This window comes from Meleagris gallopavo, chromosome 1 (assembly GCF_000146605.3).
Source record: "Meleagris gallopavo isolate NT-WF06-2002-E0010 breed Aviagen turkey brand Nicholas breeding stock chromosome 1, Turkey_5.1, whole genome shotgun sequence".
NCBI classification, from domain to species: domain Eukaryota; kingdom Metazoa; phylum Chordata; class Aves; order Galliformes; family Phasianidae; genus Meleagris; species Meleagris gallopavo.
The window spans coordinates 127,018,883-127,044,579 of record NC_015011.2 but is presented as its reverse complement, the minus strand read 5'-3'; the positions used below and the strand labels follow the sequence as shown (position 1 = coordinate 127,044,579).

General features: G+C 40.1%; 1 protein-coding gene across 1 annotated transcript; it reads left to right on the top strand.

Moving 5' to 3' along the window:
* Window positions 1–17,107: 17,107 nt before the first annotated feature.
* Window positions 17,108–25,373, top strand: CD99 (CD99 molecule (Xg blood group); the record flags this gene model as incomplete). The annotated part of the gene is made up of 9 exons (XM_010727488.3): window positions 17,108–17,198; window positions 17,686–17,718; window positions 17,961–17,999; window positions 18,892–18,933; window positions 20,333–20,413; window positions 21,591–21,626; window positions 22,158–22,268; window positions 22,919–22,972; window positions 23,555–25,373. Coding segments are annotated over 9 exons (513 nt in total), but the record flags the coding sequence as incomplete, so codon positions are not given.
* Between the last annotated feature and the right edge of the window lie 324 nt (window positions 25,374–25,697).

Sequence of the window (25,697 nt, the reverse complement as noted above, 5' to 3'; positions counted from 1 at the left end):
CGGACGGAGGGAGAGCGGGCACCTCCTTTTCTTTCTTTTTATAGTTTCAACTAAGTGGAAAAGTATCCCTGAACTTTCCACATGGCTCTTCTGCTCGCAGTACTGCCGTGAGCGCTGCGTGGGGACTCCGCTGCCTCACCGCAGGGCTCTGCCTGCCGGGCCGGGCAGCGCCCGTTTGCCCGCTGCGGCGCCACTTCCATTTTAGGAAAGCGAGCGGGATTACGGGGATTTCGGGCAACGGGGGTTTACTCATCAGAAGTCTTCCTTCTGCCACGTTAATAAGCTTATTCGATGTTATGCTTTAGTGTTTTGTTTTGGTTTTTTTCCCCAAGTTCTTTGTAAACTGCTTGGAAACCTACATCTCTGCATCTCTTTGCTGTGGGATGGAAGGAAGGATGCCGGCCCCCAGCCTTAGCTGTGAGCTGTAGGCACGGCAGGATGCGAGAAGCGATTTGGCTTTAAGCCTGTTTGAATTGAGTTCTGCTGTTACAGCCACATTGTGGTCTGTACTGCTGGATTAGCAAATGTGGACTGTGGAAAAATAGTACAATTGTATATTAACTGACTCTAAGACTTAGATTATTTATGCTGCTAACACTGAGATGCCGTCTTACTACTTGGAAAATCTGCTCTTCAGCAAACAGTCCTCACAGCCTTGGACTACAAGATCTTTCTGTGTGATGCCGTTAAGGTGCAGAAGTATTTGGAGTCACTCAGAAACAGCATTTCTGATTGCGCTGCTTAGAAGTGTAGTACAAAAAGCACCTTTGGGGATTCGGTTTGGAGTGCTGAGGAAACTGATGTTACATTTTTTAACAGACTGCTTCTAAAACTCGGGTTAGTTTATCAGAGTACTGGTCTATGCTGATAATATAAACCAAATAATTAGGTATTAATGAGTTTGGGAACTCTTTATTAAAGAAAATGCCTATGAATGCCTAAGAATCCTGGAGAATGTTAGTTTGGGGAGGGTGGAGCCGCTCAGAGGAATTTCAGATTGCTGATGGTGCAATCTTAGATTAAAATGAAGGTGAAGCCTGGATTGTGTCATTTTGAAAATCTGAATTTCACTGTTGGTAGGCTGTCTGTAGTCTAAATTCACAGAACTGCCATAACAAGTTAAGGATCTTACATTATGAGCAGTTCAGTTCTTGTGCAGCTTTGGACGTGAGTTTCCCTTGGGCTGTTGACTTCCATAACTCAAGCACACATGCCTATGGCCTTGGGAGTAAGAACTTATATTGAGCCATGCCTTTTAGGCACATGAAAGCCATTGAGGTTAAAACAATATTCAATCTATCATGAGTACTTGTGTGCTTTATTAAACAGTGATGCGTTATTAAACAGTTATTATTATTAAACACTTTGAGTTTGTGTAGAAGAGCTTGCAGTTTTAACTTCGCAGCTGGTTTTTTGTTTTTTCCCCAGCAGAGCTGGAATTTAACTATCACTGAGGCTGAATGCAGAGGAAGGTCGAATAGGAGTTTTTATGTCATCGCTTTATATCATCTTACAAGGACAGGCTGAGAGAGCTGGGGGCTGTTCAGCCTGCAGAAGAAAAGGCTCTGAGGTGACCTGATAGCTGCCTTTCAATATCTAACGGAGAGCTATAAGAAAAGAAGGAAAGATTTTCACAGGGTCTACTGTGACAAGACAAATGGAAATGGTTTCAACTAAAGGAGAGGGAATTTAGGTTGGATATAAGGAAGGAGTTTTTTTTGCAGTAAGACTAGTGAGACATTAGAACAGGTCGCCCAGAGAAGTGGAGCATGCCCCATCCCTGGAAACATTCAAGATCAGACTCTATAGGGCTCTGAGCAACCAGATATACCTGTAGGTGTCCCTGTTCATTACTGGGGGTTTGGACTAGATGGCTTTAGAGTTCTTTTCCAACTGAAACGATTCTGTGATTCTGTATGGCCAATCTAACAGTTTGCCTCTGCTGAGAAGTGGGATCCTCCCATTTCTCTCCATCTGCATTTGATCTAGTGCCCATCTGAATGGTACTGAGATGATTCAGCCTGATGAGTCAGCAAAGGGCTAATCCCATGCTTTGAGCCTGCTCTGCACAGAGTTTGAGAGGAGTTGAAGCCAGCATAAAGGAGTGGCAGGGCTGAGCGTTAAAGAGTGGAAACGAGATGGGAGGAGGGGAGCAGATCAGGAAAGAGACTTCCTGCTTTGGTTGATTGTGAGTTATGAGACTGACTCTGCCATTTTAACTCTGCAAAACCACCGGATGAGCCTGGCATCTAATTTTAGGTATCTGCTTCTCAAACTGCACTGATGAGAAGTATTAGGTAACAGGTTTTCTGTACAATTTATGTAAAGAGCTCAGGAGAATAAAATCCTTGCATGATGAGCAGTAGAAAATTGCTAGATCTTGCAAACAAGCAGAAGATTCAGTTTTTCTTCTGTATTGCTGAAGGACCAAAAGATGTTTGCTCAGTGAGGACTTAAGACTCAAGGTTATAAGCTTGAAGTATGATTCCTCACAAGAATTGAGTAGATCTTGTTGACTGAAATACCATTGCTGCCAGAAGTGGTTGTGGTAGTGAAAACTGGGTGGTAAGGAAAATGCTGGGTGCCTTCATATCTCTGTTACAAAATCAGTAGCCTCGGGTGTATTACAGAAGGAGATCCCTTCTTCCTAAGGCTATGAGTGGAGGGAAGTAACTGTGTCCTCTGGATTCTTGTTGAGGCAAGTCAGCATTGGGAAACATAGTTAGTTGATGACAGTGTTAAGTGAGTAATCTTGTGGATAGAGCTTTCATCTGAAGCAGGGACATGGCATAGGAACTGCTGAAGACTGATATCTGCTTTGTGATCTGTACAGCTGCATGCCTTTTACATCTAAGTAAAGGAATAAATAAACTTCCAGTGAAGCATTATTAGTAGGGGTGTTAGCATGCATACATGGCAGCATGAACTTGGAAAGTGCAGAAAATACTGCTCAATGTTTGTTTCCTCTAATCTGAGATGGCTAAGAGCTTTTAATGTGTTATTATTTATATAAAATGGCCACTGCACTGCTACAGCAAAATGACATCACTGCAACAATCCTTAGTCTTTCTGCTGTTACAGTGATTTAACTTGGCCAGAGTTAAATGTGACTCAGCCTGCTGCTGTTGAGCCAAGACCGATTTCAATATCTTCTGATGTTACTCTGGTGTGTGTGTAATGAAGTCCACTGCACTTGAAAAACAAAGAGGTAAAGCAGAACCTTGTCTTGAACCTCTCACTGCTGTGAAGTTGTATTTCATCAAGCAACAGCTGTGTTAGTGAAATATTGTAATAATAGTCATCTTCATCAGTTAATATCAACTTGACAGGGGTCAAACTGCTTTTCCAAGTTCTGGCACAGGAGTCTACACTATTGAGTATAGTATAAGTGCTTTGAGAGAATGTCATAACCAAGCAGTCTTGACTTGCTGTCAGTTAACATGAACTGAATCGTGGCTTTGTGGGTTGAGAAAAAGAATCCATCAAAGACTTAAGCAGTTTCTCTTTCTAAGGTTCAGCTTTAAGCATAACACCTCTCCTCCCTGCCTTCCTACTCTAATTTCCTGTTTTTTGATGACTGTACTCAGTCCATCTCTGTTCCTTCGGTGAGGTGACAGGCATAGCAGAAAGGCTGTATGTCTAATGATTTCTTTCCGCTGCTTTTTGCTGGTTTGCCTCTGCTCCTCTGCCCCATTGTGGGTTGCCCACAGTCCCTCAAGCTGTCCCTGCCCTGGTGAGAGGGACCCGTGGCTACAGATCTTCAGGGACATAACCATTCTCTGTGGTGCCCCTCCTGCCCATAGCACATCTCCAGTTGCCATTCTTTCAACAGTCTCTCTGTACACCTCTTGGAGCTACTCCTTATGTCTAGGAGCAGTTCAGGGCCTTCTCCCACACAGGGCACCCTGCAGCCCTCTGCTACTGAAGCCCTGCACAGGTTGTGCCCAGAACATTTTTGAGAAAGAGCATTGAAGATCTGTTGGGACGTGTATCTCGTTCTAAATTCTACTTTTAACATCATCACAACCTTGATAGACATTTGTCACAAATTCTGGCCAGTATTTTGTCATGCGGATGAACTTGGTGGATGTGATTTTTATGCAGGGCTGCTATGATAATTTCCTGCCTTTATGTTATCTAGCTCTGCAGCTTCCTAGCTTTGCAGTTTTCTTTCCTTGGAGCACAGTTTTAAACAAGCCATTGTATCATTTGCCTCACTGGATGCCAGGGGATTACAGGGAATATGATAAACCCACTCTGCTCCACAATCTTTCTCTCCTTCTTGGACCAGTGTGTTTTTTCAAATGACTGCTGGTATCTGATTCCAGCCTAGGCTGCATTCCGTGGTACCAGCAAGTATGTGTGTTTATTTTTTCTAGCATACTGCCTACATTTTACTTTCTGAGTGGAAAAACCTCAAGCAACTCATTGCTAACTTTGCTACGGTGGGAACACAGTACCTGCTGATGTTTGAAATGTAGATGCGCACATTCACACCATGTGCTGAAGTAGCTGTTTCTCTGTGTGGCTGTTATTGCTTTCCATTCATCTGCTGCTGAGGTTGGTTGCTGAATCCCCTAATCCTGCTGGGAGCACACCGCCAGCCCTGGAGCCACAAAAGAGGGGTACCATGGCCACTGCATCTCCTTCCTGATGTTCCTGGTTCCTGCATAGTGCTGGCCCGCTTTTTAGCATTCTCCTTCTGGCTGGCAGGGGTTTTCATGCCATGGGTCCCCCATGATTCTGCATTTCCCACCAGTTAAAACATCATTTAAATCTTCACCATATGCAGTGGGCATTGCGCTTCTATTTTAAACACCACCACCAATTCCCAATCTGGGAACTAAGGCTCTGTTTGGAGCTTTGGAGTCCCCACATTATTCTCATCCTGCACTGTGCCAGGTCTCGATGCTGTCGGTGTTCTCCAACAGTTCCTGTGATAAGCCAGTCTCAGCTCTGGGAACTTCTTCTGAATTTATCTTCCTGCTAGTTACTGCAAGCATCTTATCATAAATTTGTATGCTAAGAAAAGAAAACTCCCTCAGGGACGTGTGACCAGTGTTGGTCATTTGGGCTGGGGACCCTCAGGGACACACTGGTGTGCAATCAAGCCGCACCATCCAAGAGTGTGTTCCCAGCACCATTTTCCCCTGGCAGTCTTTCCCCCTGCACCTTTCCAAAGCCCTGCTGCTCTTTCTTAAATATGCTCAAGCTGGGCCGTGGGTGCTCTTCTGGGACTTGCTGGGACGCTTGCAGTTTTATCAGCACCATATCAATGTACCATAACCAGCACAGGGCAGGTCATGGCTTACTCCCATATAGGGCATCCCGTATCCCCCTGCTACCCAGGCCTCGCCAGTTATCTCCCATAGAGAGAAAAAGTGTTTTAACTCATGTGTCTTATCATATGCCTTAGGAGGTCCCTGTGCTTCTTCCCAAAGTCACTTTTTTTGCAGACTTTGGACCAGTACTCCAAAAGCTACCAGTTAGAAGGCTTCTTGGTGTGATAAGAGCCAGTTTTAGTTTGCTTTTCCATTTAAAAAAAAAAATAATAAAAAAATCTTCCTTTGTTGATACACTTGCAATGCAAACTGTGAAACTGTGGTCTGGAAAAGATTTCCTTGCTTGCTGCAGGAAAGCGCATTTTCCATGTGTTGAAAACAAAACTATTGCACTGAGACTATACACAAACTTCTTTCAAACTTGCTTATTCTCCACCTTTGACGTGGCTGGAGAGCCCAGAAGAGCAAGACTTGAGACTGTTTTCTTTGGAGAATTCCAAAAAGTTATAACACAGATTTTTGTGACAGCCCACTTAGTAGAGGGCTGTATAGTTCCTACATCTGATTTCTTGATAACATATTTTAAAGGAGTTGTTCTATATCTAGAAAAGTTACAGGCAGGACTTATGCCACCAAGAACTAAGACATTTTAGAGAAAAACATCAATTTAAGTGCATTTAAACAAACAAACAAAAAAACTTAAGTCAGATTTCATCACAAAACATCACTGGCTACATAACAAATCCTGTTTATGCTGGGTTTTTTTGTTTTTTTGATTTCAGTCATCTGTGAAGGGTCCGCAAGCTATGAACTTCTAAAAAACTGTCTTTTTAATTGTGTTCGTAAAGGAAAGCTATGACTGAGGCAACTGTTAATTAGTTGCAGATGGTAATTGAGCTCTACTTTCCTCTTAGCTTAAGTCCTGTAGTACTCACATTGGACCTCTTGTTTGTTGCAAATGTTTTATAAAAAATGTTTATTATTCTTATATATATATTTGCTTAACCAAGGAAAGTATTGCTTGCATCTTTTGTTTACGAATAAATCCAATATTTTAAAGGAAAAAATAAGTGAGAAATCTGTTCAAACTGATACTTCCATGAGAGCAAATTAAGTGAAGTGAATGTGCAGGGAAAGATCGTTTTTATGACACCTGATGCAATTGTTGGACAAAGCAGACAGCACTGGAGGAACAAGAAGTTTCAGGGTAAGGGTTCAGGGAAGCCTATGGAGAAAGCTTTGTGATAGAGTTATCTTTATCTTTCAGTCTTGTTTCCTCATTCGCCTCCAGTTGTACGTGTCTGTTTGCATTCTCCGTTTGTGCCAGAAGTCTCTTCCTGCCTCTGTGTTTCTTAAGGCATCTTGGAGGCTAAGCATCGTGGATTTGAATCCTGAATTCAGCAATTATTTCAGCAATCGTTCCCCACCTCTGCCTCTCCAAAATGTTGCAAAGAAGTCTGCTACATAGCAGTAACTTCTTCAGATCAGAACTCTTTCTACCCATTGACGTCTACCTCTGATTTACAACACTGCTTCCTGCTCCCCTTTTCACAGCAGCTTGGCCTTTTGAAAAGACTAGGTCTTTACTTTGCAAACCAAGTAAAGATATGGACCTTTTTTCTTCCCCAAAAACTTCAGGCAAGAACTGTGGTTGTGAAACTTGTGGCTATAGCCAGCTGATGACTTTATTGCACCCAAACCTCTCTGGCTCTAATCTGTCCTCCCTGCCCATTTTTCCTTCTCCTTTCCCTCAGGTGTTGCCATTTCATCTTTGTTGCTGCCTTTGCTGGCAGCCCTGTGCCCACTGCTCCCTTCAGCATATGGTTCTTGTTGCCCTAAGGACAATTCTTCCATCTGCTTCCACTGTTTTCATATGGTGTTCTACAAAAGAGCAAGTGTATAGGGCAGATTAAAGTCTGGCATGCATAATGGCTCCCTGCAAGTGATAGCACTATTGTTAGAGGGTGACATAGAAGCATGAGTGGAGATGGTGAAAGTTTTTCCTTGGGTGGGGTACGGAAAATTCTTGATAAATGGTTTTGTCTATATATAGTGAAATAGATGCACTTTCGGCAGGTGCAATTGAACTAGAAATGCTCAAGATCTATTCTGAATGCATTCACATATTTTACTGTGTACATGAACGTGTCAGATCTACTTTGTCTCAAGAATGTAGCCTTGGTACAGAAGAAAAGGTTTATGTCATTTCTCAAGTAATAATAATGAAGGATCGGAAGCAAAAATCTTTTTTTTTGACAGGAAACTGAAAGAAAACCTCATTGTGAAAGAATTCAGCTCAGTGGCAACCAGCAAGCAAGAAGTGTGGCAAATGATCAGACTAGTCTGTTTAGTTTGTCTACCTGTTTGGCAACAAAACCTAGTCACATTGACCTGTGTGCATGGCTGCCTTTCAGCAATACTTCTTTAAGGAGCAATTTCGTGTACAAGAGACTGTTATCTGAAGAAGAAAAGCAAGCCTCCAGTGTTCCTCTTCATTCAGAGAAGCAGGTTGATGTCACGTCACATGTCTTGTGGCTGAAGCTAGTTCTGCATGTTTCCATACCAGTGATGGTACTGTGCAAAGAAGTGCAAATCATGAAGGCCTGTCTCACTTAATTGTCATTTATTGCAGCTTTTTCTTAACTCATTGCAAGTAAATATTTGCAGGAAGGAAAGTGTCCCTGCTGCTACTGAAACACTTTGAGCATAACTATATGAGTTTTGTTTTAAATTGAGTTATTTGGTGCTAGAAAGGATTCAGTCTCAGGATTCAGAGAAGCGGATTAAAATGTGAATTGAGTCATTGCAAATCATTGCACTGGGTCTGGTTTCCTCTGCTGCTACCTTCCCCACAGAAAACCAGATTGTAAAATGCAGTGTCTCTCTCTTCTGCCCTTCAGCAAAAGCTGTGGGAGCTATTTTTAAGATGTGGAATTCTTGAAAAATCTCTTTGGTCATAGTTACGCATGTCAAATGAAAAAGAGTCTATAAAACCAAAGTAGTTCTCTGTTCAGCTAATGTTTCTGACTAGATTACAGCGCCTTTTTTTGCTGCTATTATATAAACTGTATTGAAATGGTATGAGTTCTTGTGAGAAAGGTAAAAGAGAATCAGGCTGTGAAATGAGTTGTCAGCTTATAAATGCCAGTTGACTGAAAACTACTTCCCTGCTTTACAGAGCCATAATTTTAATGAACTGTTGCAAATAGAAAAGTATTCTTGTCTTAGTTCTGTGTACACTGTCAGTGTATATCTCAAATTTTATGTTAAAGGAAGAATTTCTAAATGGAAGGCCAAGTTCTGTTCTGAAGGCTTGTTCACCATAAGTTATTATTTAAATTATTTTTCCTTGATCACAGTGAAGATTATTTTTCACTCTAACTACTGAGCTTATGGAGCTCTTAGTTAGTTGGCAGTCAGTCCATAAATCTTGGCTCCTCAATTCTCTCCTTTTCTTTGTGCTAAAACATACTCAAGAGACTGCACAGTGCCCTGAAAGAGCTTCTCCCATCCTTTGCACATGACTGGAAAGAGTACCAGACTATGCAGATGCATACAAAGATTTCAGTGAAAAAAGAAATTTGAATGTTGATCTGAATACAAGTATAGATAAACCTCTAGTGATTAAATAGCACTAAGTTACTTGATGGGCTAGCTGATTCTATGAGAACCATTAGTTTTAATAAATTACACAATTCTGAAGAGTTAGCAACTTTCCTGGATAAAATAGTTTTCTGAAATTTGAGACTGACCGTTTGGTTTACCTCCATTGCGGCTTTTCCATTGCAGTTAGCTTATGTTGTGGTGATAGTTGTAAGCTCAGTTATCTCTGTGAGGTTTTCACATTCACAAACATGAGTGTCAGCCTGGTGTGTGTGTCCTCCCCAGCCCCACCATCTGCTCCAGTGACTGCTTATTTCCATCAATATGTATACTGCTCCACAGCTTTCTAAGTACAGTTCTGGCTGCTTGCGATATGCTCTCTGTTCTGAAGTGCACTCTTTAGAAGAGAAGGCTTTCAGAGACTTGAGTCTACTATGGTGAGGTTCCTGACAAAAGCTGTTGAAGCTTTAGGTGCAGAAATCCTCAAGAAGTAAAATGATTCCTTGGCTTCGGAAGAGGATGAGGTGCTGGCATGCTGACTTTGACCTTTGGAGAATAAACTGTGAGCCTTGTGTAGGAATGCAGCTGGTTATGGAAATGTAGGCTATGTGAGTAGGAGCTGCAAGGCTTGTCAGCTTGGTGAAAGCTTGAAGACCAGTCAGTTGAGCAACGTAAACTTTGAAGCTGTAGAATGCGAGCAAAATGTACTATGAGGGTTTTGGTTTCTTTGGCTTAGAAAAAGACTACTATGGATGCTGCTTAGCCAAGACAGAATTCCAAAAGTGGCCAAAGGAGAAGTGGCTGCCACATGCCTGCTTTGCTTGGTTTTGGTGAGATTTGAGTGTAGGGCTTTCCAAGACTGCTTCTGAGTGCCAGTCCACTGTGGTGTGGGTATCAAAAGAGGCAGTGATGGAGAGCAGAGGCACCCTAGCCACATCCCCAAGCCTCCTGTGATGGTGACTGTGGCATCACCTTCGACCTAGGAAGAGGGGCAGTGAGGTGCTCCCTGCCCATCTCAGGGCTGGTGGGACTGGGCTGGATTCTCTAGGTGCTGTGTTGAAGCAAGGCAGCAGTGGCCCTAAGGACAAGGACCACCTTGCTGCTTTGGGAGGAGGCAAATTTGTGGGACTGGCATTGCCTATTAACTCTGATTTTTTTTAGCTTGAGGCATTATAATATAGTTCATAGAACCACGATGTTTGGCTCATCCTGCTCTGAACTTATACTAAGTTTTAAGAAATTAGATTTTGTCACAGCTTATCTTTGGTACATACTGCTGATGCACAAAGTGCAAGCTGCTGAATGGCTCCAAAAGTTCTAAACTTGGTACAAGATCAAGCTTCTTGCTATTAGCAATGCTTCTGTGGTTTAGAGCTGTTATGAGAGAGAGTACCAAGAACCGAAGAGCAGTTATATTAGAAGAAATTCTTGCTATGCCTATCACTTGCAGGTACAAGTACCAACATGTAGGTTGTAAATAATATAAGGCTCTGCAGTACTTGATCAGATGCCTGCAGCTTCTGTCTGCCACATTTTGCCTTAGTCTCTGAATTTACATGAGAGGAAACTTAGTATTTGATTTTTATAAAAGCACTCACTACTTCTAGCATTCTTTTTGTCTGCCTGTTGAGGTCAAGTATTATAAATAGCAATAAGCATAGTATATGATGTTTGCCATCTTGAAGAGTCATCAGGCTGTCCTGAAACCACGGGTAAGAAGAAATGAACAAAAGTAAAATGAACATCTCTAATATATTTTTATTAGTTGCATTCTGAATTCACCTTATTAAAGTACCACACTTCTTCAATGTTTTCCCACCCTTTTTGGTTCAAGAAAATAAGGCTTTCTGCAGAAAGGTTTTTCTCTGTCCCAGTATCCCTAATCTTACCTTATAATTTCTATGTGAAAAGTGCTTTGTTTTTGTCATGCCCAAATGTTCTTACAGTCCTTATTAGTGTTGTTTAGGTCTCTGCTTACTAACTTTGTGCAGAGGAACAATACATTTCAATTCATTGGTAAAAAGAACTGCAGGGCAACTGAGTGGTTTATTTTTCTTGTTGGAGGTTTGTAGAACAATTCAGTCAAGTAACTAAAGCTGACCCACGCCACAGAACTGCAAGATGGCTGAGCCTGGAGGGTGCCTCTGCGGATAGTTGTTAAGATGCTGAATATTTGCTTTTATCTTTACTGCTCAATGGAATGGACTCACAGGAGTTCTCAGACATCGTGTAACTATTGTGCAGTTCTCTTTCACTCCTTTTCTGGATAAGCTGCTCAGCATTTGGCAGCACTGTTGTCATTGTGGTAATTCTCTAGCTTTGTGGTGTGCCCAGTTCTTCTGCATAATTTCTGCTGATTTACAGCTGTTCATTCTGTACATTTATTCTTACATCAAATCCTTCCTGGGAAACTGTGCTTACAGCTGATGTTCAGAGCACCATTGTATTTTCATTGCTTACTACTGCCCAAAGGGGCAACAAAAGTAGTCCAGTGCACAAGAAGCTTTTACAAAGAGAAAATTCCCCAAACTTTGCTTTGAGACGAAGGGTTTTCTTTCCCGGTGAAAGGCTTGTTTTATCACGTTCTGTTAAAATAACTCAGAAGATTACAGTTGTTTAAGCAAATAGTGTTAAGTCTAAATGTGGTTTTGTAGGCTTTCACTTCTTCTTAATCTAAAATATTAAACTGTCCTTTAAGGGGGGAAGAAATTACTCAAAAATTTAATGTAGCACAGATTAGTCTAAAAGTCTGTTTCCCAGCAGCCAGATCAGGAAAAAAAATCACACTGTGTTACCGTCCAACTTTTTAGATATTGTATTTTCCAGGTTGGTGCAAATAAAGTAACTTTCTCAGGGAAGCAGCTTTTGGACGACTGTTCAAAAATTAAGCATGATATTTATTAGTCTTACACATCTGTTTGCAGCAGAGCCCTAGCTGACTTCATTCCAGGCAGATATGTTGTTGAAAACTCCAGATGTGCAGAAAGAAGACACTCCCTAAATGCAGAAAATTGTCTTTTTTGTCTATTTTACAGTTGTTATCTGTGTTTGGGCCGTATTTATTTTAGGTAGGTGGGGGCTTTATTGTTCAGAGCATAACTTTATGCAAAGCTGTTTTGTTTTCTGTCGCTCTGTGCATCTGGTAGAAACTAAACATGAAAAGCAGTGTTAATAAGGGTGATCCTTATAGAAGGAACTGGGTTTGAAAGCCAACCATGTGGGATTTAAATCCATGGGGCTTCATGCAGAACTAATTATAAACTGCTGCCTGGCAATGAGAGTAAACGTCCCACTTGTGTTGCTGTTACAGTGGGACGTTGCTGAGAACCTCTGCCCTGGCTGAGAGCAGTGGTGCGGGTATATGTTCGTTCCTCTGCCCACAGCAAGTGGTCTTCATGTTCCGGGTTCTCCATTTCAAATCCTGGAAGGCAGTTCTTGTAGTTATATTTGGAGAATAATGTCATTTTTCTCACAGGTTTTTGTTTTAGTTTTGTGATCCAGTTGCTTATCTCGGTTTTGCTCACTTACGGCGTGTTGGAAAATAAGTGTCAGAATGTGAACTGAGCAGTATGTTGTTTATGGTAGGTAACTAGTGCCAGTGGGGCAGAACTTGAGTTGGAAACAAGCTTAAAAAGCAATTATAAGAGTGGTAATGACTTCGCTCTTATTTGAACCGTTTCATAAACAAGGTTCCCCGTGTTGGTCTTCCTGTACTTTCTTCAGCTTCTCTTATGATTAGGTGTTGAATATTTCTGCTTCTTTTAAGTCCCCTGAGGAGAGTGTGAGACACAGAAGAGTAAAATCCAGCCACCCAGTGGAAGCTGGGGAGGATGTGTTTAGATTGGTTTCCCACGTTTATGCACTTGTGGCTACCAGCCTTCCCCTCATCAGACATACTGTCAAACCACATGAGAAATTAGAGGCCTCACTAATATGAACGTTTCTGCAGATTCCATGAAGAGGAGTGGCTAGACAGAAGGACAGAATTGAATCCAGGCCACCGAAGGAGCAGCAGGTAGCACTCAGGTGGGACGGGGACAAGCTGCCTGCTGCCACCGAGTCTGTGCCAGCCACAGTGTGCAGGCTCTGCACTGGGGTGTGAACAGGGACCTGGGAGAGGAGGGGAGCTTCTGCCTTCCAGGACTGGGGAAGGAGAACACCACTGTTTTTAGAAAAACAACATTCCATCTGTCTGTTGCTCAAGTAAGAAAGTTTGTGATGATTCATCGCAGCTCGCCTTTCTTGGTGTGTTGCCATGCACGTGACTCATGGAGGAACTTCTTTGACTCAGAGCTGCTGGCTTCTGCAGTACTGCATAAATATAAACAGTACTGTAACAGTAAATATCTGGGAGCACTATTGACTCTTTGTGAATGACCCCTATTTATGTAGCTGCTTGGCTGTCTTGAATACCTTCTGGCTCGTCAGCTTTCCAAAAGCTTGTGTTGCTCTGTAGTACTTTGTCTCATGTAAAGGTAAAGTATTTCACTTTTCATTTTAAGTGCTGTTTGTCACTCCATCTGACACAAACACTGCCAGTTACTGGGGATGGCATGATGAAGGAGCTGGCTGATGAGGATTTGTACTGTGTTCATGGAAGGAAAATGGTGTGGATTCTTTTGAGATGTTCTGGAATCTGCTCATGGCCCCAGGAGTTAGAAATACTTGCCGTATGGTGCTAATCAGCTTTATTTGCAATAATCTTTTTTAGCTAAGAAGATGCTCTTAAGCTCAGTTACTCTGGGTGCTGCTTAAACCTTTTAGGAGCGCAGCACATTCTGGCTGATTTCATTTGGTATTGGATCCTGCTACTACCTTTAATCTAATGCTGTATCTTTATCTACATTATCTCATGGTTTCTTTCTGGTATGGAACCTCTGCCTTTTCAAGCTGAGTTTTTGAACTGTTACTTTAGTTGTTCCTACCCATACTAAAAGCTGAGTGAGTACAGTCATAAGAGCAAGTGATTTAAGAGATGTGAAGGTCTGTCACAAACAATGGAGAAATGAGACCACAAACAATGGAGAAATGAGTTTTGTAAGTAAGATGTTGATGATTTTGCTATCATTATTGAGATAAATTATGTTTTTGAAGAGCCTGACATTTTGCTGGATGCTTGGAAAGTAGAACTGTGGTTACAGAATACTGAATGATTCCAGCCAATGTTGGATGAGTTCATCTTTATTAACCCTCAAGTTTCTTATTGCTGTCTCAAAACATGTCTTATGTCAGATTGGCAGTTAGCAGTATCACTCTAAATTATTTCTCCATGAACATCATGTGCAAAAACAATCCCTTAAAGTAGTGATGTCATTGTGATGTCACACTCTTTTGTACTGGTTTTCTCCTCTAGAGAGAAACTGCTGTGACTAAGACCATTTGCAATCCTCAGACTAGGTTTTAAGGTGGTCACAGTGAGACAAATAGTTTCTTTTCTGCTCCAGCTGAAGCTTCCGCAGCATGAAAGTATAAAGATGAATGTGTGTGTTTGTTCAGGCATTCCTCCTTGAAGGACTGTAACTATAGATACTTCGGGAGAGCCAGAATTCAAGTTTGAATAACAACAATGTAATTGCTTCTTAAAATTTCTTTTCTCCTGTGTGTTTTGTCCATTTGTGTTTGTTAATATGGAGATTTCTTGCTGGAGTTTAAATGAAGGGGTGACTCCAGAGGTGACTGAGATTTTGGTCTAGCAGTTTGGGTCTGCTCATTTTACTGAGGTTTTTGAGATTGTACTACAAGATGATGTACATATCACATAATGACTTGTAAATATATTGCAATCTGTGAATCAGAAAGAGCTTAGAGTCTCCATCTGGAGTGATGAAATCCAGCTAAAATAACTTCTTGTTTCCTGTCCATGATCTTTACCTAACAACCTTATCTAGAGGTTTCTAAATTCACTTTGCTTTTGTACCACAACAAAGCCATGAGTTACCTGTGTCAGTTTCCATGAAAATGCAGGTAAATGCCCAGGCAGGGCTACCTCCCTGCTTAGTTGTGAGCAGGGTAATACTCTATTTGATTGTTAGAGTAAGGGAATCACTGATTATACTTCTTGAAGTAGTTCAGTTGTCCAAATTGAAGCCCGAAGGAAGAAAACTCAAGTTTGCCTTTGAAATTTTTATTCCAGTTGTCATTCCTTTTTTTCCTTTTTTTTTAAAAAAAACCAAAACAACCAACAACCACAAACGTATCTTAATCATATTTCTTCTGTGGAAAACAAATGGTATTGAAAGTGCAATTATTTGAGAAGGAAAAGAAATTTCAGTTTTGATGTAATTTGGGATGAATGATGTCACCAAATACATGAGCATCCCTCAGTCCTGGTACTAGACTCATGGTTTATCTTTGTCTTAACTTGGTCTGTCCCATAAGCAGAAGAAACATTTATTTTTATGGTATGATATTTTTTGGTTTTGTTCCCTTCTGCAGATTTTGCAGTAGCCACTTATGTTTCCTTTTCTGTAGCTGTGTCCTTAGAAGAAAAGCCAAGCATACCAGTGCTTTATGTATATATCTTCTGAATTAAATTATCTATGACCAGAATTAAATTTTGCTCTGCCTAGCTTCATGTTCATTAGGAGAAATACTCTTCTAGCTTCTTTAGCTGTGGTGCAGCATCTTTGGATGCCTTTTTCTTCCACTGCTGCTGTAGAGATCCATGCCTTTTCCTTTTGCTGTGCTTCAGTGAAAGTGAATGATGAACAGTACAAAATCATAGAATGGCTTAGATTGGAAGGGACCTTAAAGATCATTCAGTTCCAACCCCTTGCCATGGGAGGGCTGCCACTGACCAGCTCAGGCTGCGCAGGGTCCCATCCAACCTGGCCTTGAATGCCTCCAAGAATGGGGCATTCACAGCTTCTCTGGGCAGCCAGTGCCAGTGCCTTACCACTCTGAGTAAAGAATTTATTCCTAACATTTAACCTAAATCTCTCCTCTTTTAGTTTAAAGCCATTCCCATGTCCCGTATCACTATTTGACCACATAAGAACTCAACTCCCTTCCTGCCTGTAAGCTTCTCTGGGTCTACTCCAACTGCTTCATGTCCTTATTGTGCTGGAGGCCCCAGGCTTGGACACAGTACTCCAAATGGAGCCTCAAAAGAGCAGAGTAGAGGAGAACAATCTTCTCTCTCCCTCTGCTGGCCACCCGTCTCTTGATGTAGCCCAGGATACAGCTTGCCTTCCGAGCTACAAATGTACATTGCTGGTTCATGTCTAGCTTCTTGTCCCTTAGGATTCTCAAGTCCTTCTCCATAGTGCTGCTCTTAGTGAGTTGTTCTCCTAGTCTGTGCACAAATCTGTGCATAACATCCTGCACTTGGCCTTGTTGAACCTCATTCTGTTCTTGTAGGCCAACTTTTTGAGCCTATCCAGGTCTCTCTGAATGGTGTCCTTTCCTTCTATGGTGTCAACTGAGCCACTCAGATTAGTGTCACCTGCAAACTTACTGGGAGTGTACTTGATCCCATCATCTATTTCATTGACAAAAATGTTAAAGAGTACTGGTCCAAAGACAGACCCCTGTGGTCTGACACAACTTGTAACCAGCTCCACCTTGACATAGAGCCATTAACAACAACCCTCTGGTTATGACCATCCAACCAATTATTTATCCAAGTCATATTCATATCTTCTTATCTAACTTCTCAACTTAGAGATAAGGATGCATTGGCAGTGGTCTTGCACAAGTCCGTTACATCGTAGAATATTCCAAGTTCTAATTGTCCCCTAAAGATCACTGAATCCAACTCCTGGCTCCACGTGGGAGGAAATATCAGACCATATGGCTGAGAGCATTGTCCAAATACTTTTTGAACTCCAGCAGCTCAGTGCAGTGATCACATCCCTGGGGAGCCAGTTCCATGCCTGACCATGCCCTGGTGATGAACCTTCTCCTGATAAACAGCTCAACCCTTCCCTGATACAGCTTCCTAGCCATTCCTTCGGGTTCTATCACTGTTGCTAGACAGCAGAAATCAGAACCCCCTGCCCAGGTCACACTACTGTATATGTGCTGGGAAGCCGCTTTGTATCGTGAAGTAGTGTGTTGTGGATGACTGGGTAAATAGCAGTCCTTGGGGGCACACAGGGGCTGATCTTGAGAGGAAAACTTCTTGCTGTATAGACTTCATCTTGTCCTTTCTGCTGTATAGTATAGATATGGGCTTGAATTCGTCTTGTATGTATCTTTGTAACAGTGTATGAAATTGTATTTCAACTTTCTTTGTTTGTTTGTTCCTCTCTCCCTTGACAGGAGCTACAGTGAAGCCTGTTTCACCTCAGAAGCCACCATCGTCAGATTTTGGTGAGTTCTTATTTCCCTGTAATGCCTTTTACTGTCAAGTGTAGTTGTATGTACCAGTTTGATACCTTGAATTTTTCAGTTTAGTGGTCAATGGAGCTGTGATATTCCTATAAAAACAAAGTAATTCCCTAATGGCAAAAGAATTTCTGCATTTTGGAGTCTTTTGCTGCCTGCTTTTACAAAGTTGCTTCATGATTTCACAATCCTTGAGGCTCTGTGAGAATTCCTTTTGTTGGTTTTCAGTCTGCATGTTCTGAGCTTGCTCATCTTAAGCATGCTTACATTGATGTCCCATGATCTCCAAAAGCAGCATGTCATTTGGCAGATAATCCTTGTAGCTCTGTGATGCACTTCTGTGGACTTCTGTTGAATGGGCATGCCATTATATTCTTGGTGAAAACATTGCTAGGTGCATATGGTGTAAAAAATAGTCTAAAATTAATTCAGTTTTCACACCGCACTTAAAATGTCCCTTCTTTCTTCATAGATGACTTTAACTTAGAAGATGCTTTTGGGCCTAGTAAGTATCATGATTTTCTGGATACTGCTCAGAGGTATTTGGTGCAATGTTTATCCATCCTGTATTATCTAAATGTAATGGGGCACTGAGTTGATTAAAGTAACAGACCTCACATTTCTTAGCCAAGTCCTACTTGTTTCATTGCTGTGTGTTCACTAGATGGCACTAAGTCCATAAATAATTACTTACAGGAAGTAGCATTTAAATCTGAAGTCATCCATTCTAATGCTCTTTGTCTATAGGTTCCAAGCCAGATCTACCTGCAAAGCCTAAAGACTCTGGTAAGGCTTCTAGCACAGATACTTGAATCATGATGTGTTTTTACTGTCCCATTTAAATTTCTAATAATTCATTTTTAATTGGCTGCAATTCATGTGAGCTGTTGGTTTGGATAAACGCTGAGAAGTGAGGAAAAATTGCCTTGCAAATAAGCTTTGCAACATTCTTGAAATTCTATAACAAACCTGTTGAGTCAGTTTCCTTTCATATACCTGGTAAAAGAAACATCTAGTTAGGCAGATAATGCCTGGTAGCTCTTTGGGCACCATCATTAGACCTGTTGTGGTACAGCCAGCTTAGCTAACATCACGTGCACAGCTCTAGGAGACTTTTTGCTGCTCTGATTGATTTAGCACTGAAGTTTTCTGTCTGTTAAAGCAGTCTGTTTCCAACGTGGACATTTTGAAAACAGAGGTGGCTAGTTGAGAAACAATTGGTGAGTGAATCAGATGGTTAAGGTAAATGAAGAGAGAGGATCCTTTGTAGGATTGGAAGCCTAAGTTGGGGTCTTTGTACTGTGCTCTGAATGGACCAGCCTCTTTATATTGAGTATGCAGAGAGCCTAAGGACATCTGATCTGACTTGTCCTAGAGCTAGGAAGAGGTTGATCTGGTACTTTTAAAAGAGAAAACAGCAAAATAATTTGTATCTAGTAGAAAAAAACCCTGAAATTTGGTGTTTGAAAATCAGATTTAAAAATTGAAATGCTGCATAAGACTTAGTAAACTTTGCTGTGTATGTTCAGGTATAAAAAGGTCTGACATACAGACAAATAGTAGTAAGTTTGGTCACTTTATTCTTTCCTAGTCCATTTCAGAGTTACTGTATTATAGACTGCTTTTGATCTTTTAATCTCTCTTTGTTTTTTCCTCTGTATATCTTTTTTATGTGCAGATAACCCCAGGCCAGCTACACCTGTAAAGCCTAGAGAATCTGGTAAGGTTTCTAGCACAAGCACTCAAATAATGATGTGTCTTTACTATCCCAGTTAAACTTCTAATAATTATTCCTTTCTAATTAGCTGCGCAGCATGTCAGATTTTGGTTTGGATGACACTGAGAACTGAAGGAAAATTGCCTTGCAAATGAGCTTTGTAGCAGTCTTGAAATTCCATAACAAACTTGTTGAGTCACTTTCCTTCCAACTTTAAAGGAGGGGACAGAGTGTGAGTGTTTGAGACAATGTTTTTGTTAGATGCATACACTAGTGCACATATATATTGGATTGATTCTGTCTTTACAAACTGAATCCACGCTAGACTTACAAAAGCACATTTGATCTATATTGTTAAGGTATCTAAATTAAAGTTACGCTCAAAAAGCTTTTTTTTAAATATTTTTTATTTTTTAGGATTTTTTTAAAGCCCTAACTAAAGCAATACAATTTTTTTGTGTGTGTGTGTTGTAAAGATAGGCTTAAAATACACACTCTTCCTATAGGGCTTTAGAGATCTTCTCTGTCTTTGCCCAGCTCCAAACAAAACAGGTTAATGTGGATGCAGCTATCCTGCTGCCTTAATTGAGGCATGTGATGATGAAGAGTTCTTGGAATGTGTACCCTGGTTCATGCTCCTTCTCCTTGTAGACAGTGTATCTTTGAATGCAGGTCACATATGCCTCAGTACAGTTCTTTTGCTACCAGAATAAAACCTCCTCTGATCTAATGGTTTTAGCTTTGCTGTTTCAAACAACTTTGCTTTTCGTAAAGTAAAGATTCATTGGACAGCAGAGGGAAGAAGTAGAACTTGTAGAATTTCAGGCTCTATCAGATGGAGTCCATAGCAAGTGGAAAAGGATTAGTTCTTCCCATTATCAAGCTAATATGTAGTCACAAGACTGGCATGGTGAACTCTGGGTTTTTTTTGCTTTTTTTTTTTCCCCTCTAGCTCATTGTACAGTTTCAAAGGATCAGTTATGACATAGAAACTCAAGTCTGAAAAAGCATTCATAGCTGCAGCTTTGAACAGAAATGTTTGTTTTCTGTCCATGTCCTTTTTGTGCTTTAATAGAATAGTGAGGCTTGGACCATTTCAGTTAAGTAGCCTACAGAGGTTCTTGCTTGTTTAGCAAGTAATACTTGCAGTAACACCTGACCTTGGACTGTGGCCTCTCTCATTTGTTCAGTGTATATATCTACATATATATGTATAGTGCTCAGCTGATGGAACCTAAGACTGGGAGGGCTTTTGGAATGTGAATATGTTGTAACCATGCCTTGAACTCCCATAGATTCTAACTGAATGAACTACAGAATATTTGCATGTCACTGTGTGCCTTGAAGTGTCTTTTCACTGAGCTTGGAACACATAAGATAATAATATTTTTACTTTTTATAGACAGCTTTGATGATTCAGATCTATTTGATGGTGATTTACCAAGAGAAGGAGGTGGAGGTGGTGGCAGCAGTGGTGGCAGTGGTAAGTTAGTAGTTTCTGCTTCCTATAGATTCCATGGCTACCTGAGCTTTTGATAAAAGCTTACTTGAAAGCTTGTTAACATGGTCTAATTTTTAACAACTTTGGTTCTGGTATCTGAAACATGACAGGATATCTTTTAGTTCAAAGCCAGTGTGTTCTGCATTTGGCAAAGAATGCCCAGATAATTAAGAGGTGAAAATGGCTGTCAGGGGATTTTACTGTTACGCTTAGATCAATAGGTTTTAAAGCTGAGATGTGAATGTGGCATTTGTTTCAGAATTCATCATGAATATGGTTTTTAAAGGCATACAGGTATTTGATTCATGGTTGTTGTGTTGTTTTTTTTTTTTTTAAGATCTTCTGTGAAATACTCTCAATTTATTTTAGTTCTTGTAGCCTAAGAGTGGACTACAAGATGGTCTTTGTGATTGTATTCTCAGTTTTCACCTGTTCCACAGCATGAATTGATCCTTAGACTTCCAAGTAATGCAGGGTATATCTACACTGAATGATATGTAACCATTTTATAGCTTAGAAATATCGCTGTAAATAATCTTCTGAGCCTAATTGTTATGGTGCATCTGAGTATGGAGATGGTCATGGGGAGCATGTCCCAATATTGGTCATCATTAGTGTGTGGTAGTCAGCCCTGTGTGCATTACTGCCATTTCATTACTTCCTGGTCAGTGTTAGTTTGAATAAATTGATGTGGATTTGACATGTAGCAGGTTTCTGACAAAGTTATCTTAGTGGGTACTGAGGGTAATTTTTGGGAAGTTTTCACCTTTTTTTTTTGAGGCTGAGATTTGAGGAATGGTAATACATTTTAAGGCTAACCTAGAATTATGTGATGTTCCTCTCCACTGAGTATTCTCGTGTGATGAAGGGCAAGTTAATTAAATTGGCCTTCACAGATGTGCTGTGCTCATTTTTATAGAAGCACTGAGTGCCAAAGCTTGGAGTTAACATTACAGTGACTTGTGCTTTGAAAAAAGAAATTTTGAATGCCAGAAAGCTTAGTATTACATGGATATAATTATCTATGCTATATAGGTGTATAAGAATTTCTTCATCAGCAAATGGCTTGTCATTTTCCTTGGCTAAATGCCAAACAAAAATTTGTAATACCACTATTCTTAGGATGTATAAAAACTAAACCTTCTGCTCATTCCTTTAGGAGAAAAGGACTCAAATAAGGGTGGAGATGGTGAGGGTAAGTGCAAGAGTTTCTGTACATGGTGTCTTCATGTCTGAAACTTGTTTTCTGGCTTTTCTTTTGTTGCTAATATTCCACTAGAATGCTTATTGGTGACAGAGGGTTTCAGCTTCAAAATGTAGAATCTAGAACTCTTACCTTCAAGCTCTTCTTTTATAAATCTTTGAAGTCACTTTTGGAAATGATTCAAAGTGTTAAGGTCTCAGAGATGCTGGTGCAGGGACTGTATTCGTATAACTTAGGTTTGGTCATGAAAGGGGAGCTTTTTTAAAATAGCAGAACTTAAATCACACGTACTCAAGCATTTTAACGATAGACACTACTGAGAAATTAATGGCTATAAAATTAAAAGATTTACTTTGAATTACTCACAAAGATATAAAAAGTTGATTAATACAGTTTCATGTTATAATTTCATGTTTATTGTGTTTTACAAGTGTTCATAGGCTTAGATAATATAAGTTTGACATCACTTTCAATACTAAAATAATGTCTACAAAACCTTTTTTTTATTTTTTTTTTGTTCAGCTTCTCAGGGAGCAATAGCTGGGATTGTAAGTGCTGTGGCTGCTACTGCAATCGGAGCAGTATCTAGTTTCATTGCTTACCAGAAGAAGAAACTCTGTTTCAAACAAAGCGGTAAGAATTCTAAATTACTTTGTTTTTGCCTTTTATAAAGTTGCTTTTTTCTATTTTATATGGGAGCTAGAATTTTTACTTTAGGCATCAGGTAGTTTTAACAACTCGATGGATTCATATCAACTAGGAGTAACCTCTCCAATCCAAGACATGGATTCTCCAGAATGCTGTGCCCAAAACTTAGAATTTCAGAAGCAAACAGGCTTACATTTCTGTTTTCCTTGAAATAAAATACCTCCTTTTGAAGAGTGAGCAGGAGAGACTACAAGAAAAAATTATTTAAAGAAAGTTGAATGAAGGCTGGGGATTACAGACCATCTTCATGCTGAAAAATACATGATCATTTCTAACTTTGTAAATTTTGTATTTGTGTCTTCACGAAATGCTTACCTCTGTATTAGGCTTTTGACATTTATTGGGGCATTTTTCCCCACATGATCTTTCTTCTGTGGTGGTCTGATCAGAGAACTTCAGGAGTACTTTAGGTGATAGATGGGACAGAAGCTTTGTTTCTGTCTTTCTAGTCTATCTGGTCTTTCTAGTACGGTGTAGCATTGGTGAAGGCAGGTAATAATAATAACCAGGCACTGGTATTTTCAAATTTCAAATGGGGAAAGTTCAGTGCTAAGCATCTGTTTATTTCCCAGCAGATGAAGAGAATGTGAATATGGACAGCCACAGAGGAGCACAATCTGAGCCACCTGGTAAGAGGAGATTGTAGATGGAAATGCAGGTTTTTTGTGGGGATCCTATTTAAATACATTTAAAACATTAAATAAATGTTAGATGACTTTATTGTCATCTAACATTGTGAAGAAAATTGCTTGTTTGTAACTAACAGTACAACTAACTTAGTGCTAGGTCAAGATTTCAATCCTGATTATGTGGCCATTCTTCTCTAGTTTTTAGACTTGGACTTTGTGAAAATGTAGGCAACCGAGGCTAAGATTATTTCCATCAGACATGCAAGCTGCACTCCATCTCATTTCTGCATCGTCAAAACTGCAATCTGTAACTGCATGTTGGGTTATACAAACCACTAGTGTAGGGAGCTGTACGGATCTGCTAGGATGTGGTTACTTGAGTAAAAATCTGGAATGCAGTATCCCTTGTTAGGCAGGGTACTGGCTTCATGGCATCAAGCCTCTGCTTACCTGAATTTTTCCCACTGTTTCAAATGTCTACTGAAAATACCTGTTGTCCAAATATGCTGCTACTTAACAATATATATATTAGAACATATGTTAACTTAGTGTACTAATTTTAAATTGTTTCTCACTTTTTAGTTCAGCGCACACTTCTGGAGAACTAAGAGAAATGATGGTGACCATTGAAACTGGATAGAGAGCCTGCATTCTGCCTGGGGGGAAAAAAAGGAAGAAAAAAAAAAAGAAAAGAAACAAAAAAGTAACAAGTAGTAAACAGTAGAGACTGAAATTGTGTGAGAAAACAGTCCATGGTGTTTGAAACATTTTTGAGAGTGTGACTTAGACCTGAGTACTTCTATATGGTTAGTCCTGTGAAGCAGTATTGCACACCAATATATGGCCTTAATGACAGTTCTTACCTTTACTCCTATAACAAAGGAGTGTGTCTCAAATGCATTCAGTATGTTTAACTTTTTCTTACCTCTCTCTCTCTCTCTCAAAAAAAAAAAGAATTTTATGTTTTGTTATGCCATTGCTTTTAGGCAGTTCAAACTCTTTTTTTTTTCAAATATCCTGTATGGAGTGAATGTACCAACCAAATAACTTGGGATATGATGCAGGCACCTGGAAGTAAAGCAAATGAAATAGCTCACTGTGTTTGTGATAATGGATCTTGATGTGGGTGCTGCTGCCTTGATCAGCCACCAAAAGATAAAAAATTCAGAGATGTTTTTGCATATTTTTCATTATATCTGTCTGGTACAGATTCTGAACAACCAAACTAGTGCACACAGACCCTTGATCCTCTCAGGCTCTTCTTGCATAGCAGCTACTAAGTTGGTCAGATGTGGGAAAGCCTGATTTACAAACCAGAGCTATGACTGTATTTTGTAAGACTGATTATCTGAATTGTTAACGAAGCGCTGGAGAGTGGGGATTAATGTCACCAGGCTCACAAAACCAAAAACGTGAGAGAAAGTAATGTATTACTTTGAATTCAGAAGGATCATAATACACCCTTACAAGATGGAAACTGTATTGCAGTTAACAAGTACAGACTAACAAGACTGACCAGAGCAACCCTGCCTCACTCCACAAGCATCCACTAAACATACATGTGAAGAATGCTTTTGGATCTGTGAAGGATTGCAGTTGCGATGAAAGGCAATGATTGCATTCTCAGCTGAAAGCACTTGTGAGATTTCCTGTGGCTTTTGGAAGCTACCAGGAGTTTTCAGAGATCCATGGAAGCATAGGAAACTGTGCACTTCATAATAGTTGAAGGACTAAGTCTGGAATAATAACCAGTTCAGGCTGGAAGGAATAGCCCGACAGTTCTTTTGGCTTTCATTCTAAGTGGCTCCAGTTTTCGTGCAATTTTACAATATTTTTCTTAATAATGTGCCTCAGCCACCTGACAGAGTTCTACAGAAAGATGGTATTTTGTGGAACATTGTAGAAGTCGTTTTGAATTTGGATATTAAACATGTACATCTATGCATTCAGATATGAATGTATGCCAATGATAATTCATTTAAGAATTTATTGTACTTGTTTCTTAGCCTGCAACAAAGCTTTACGCGTACTTTAGTACTTTGTCATGATGGAATTAATTTGTAAACCTCTTTTTGCCCCACTTGTGCTTTTAACAGAAGAGTGCTAAAACTTCTAAGTGTTTTCAAGGGTGGAAGAGCAATTTATATGTAAACATCTGATCTATGTAAATAAAAGAAATTAAATGTACAGCTTATCTGCATGAAGAAACATATCAGTGCCAAGTATAGAAGAAACAGAAATAAATTGATGTCTATTAAGAACAGAATGAAGGGGAAGTTCAAACTTGCTTTTGGTAACTAGACTCTTGAAATCTTTTCCAGCTTTTGCAAGCCATAAAAAATACTTGCTAAACCCTCCTATCATCATTGTGATTTTTCTTAAAATAAATAATAATTAAAAACTAAGTATTTTCATTTTTAGTAGTTCTAGAAATGCAACATTTTGGTGCTCTACCAGAGAAACAGAATTCAAAAGGGGGTTGTCTTCCTGCTTGATTGGGAATTCAGATTTTTCTTACAAAATCAGTTTAGAAGGAAGTTGGCCATTAGCAACAAGGCTGTGAGCTGTTTTCACAGGGTTTTTGTCAATGCAGAGCAGACAACAACAGGCATTGATTAAAAACAATGTTTTTATCAATGCAGAGAGCAGAAAAGACGCCTGTGTGGAAGAAAGGCACACCTTTTGAACAAGAACACCTAGATCTGATAATGCAATCTGAAGAAAG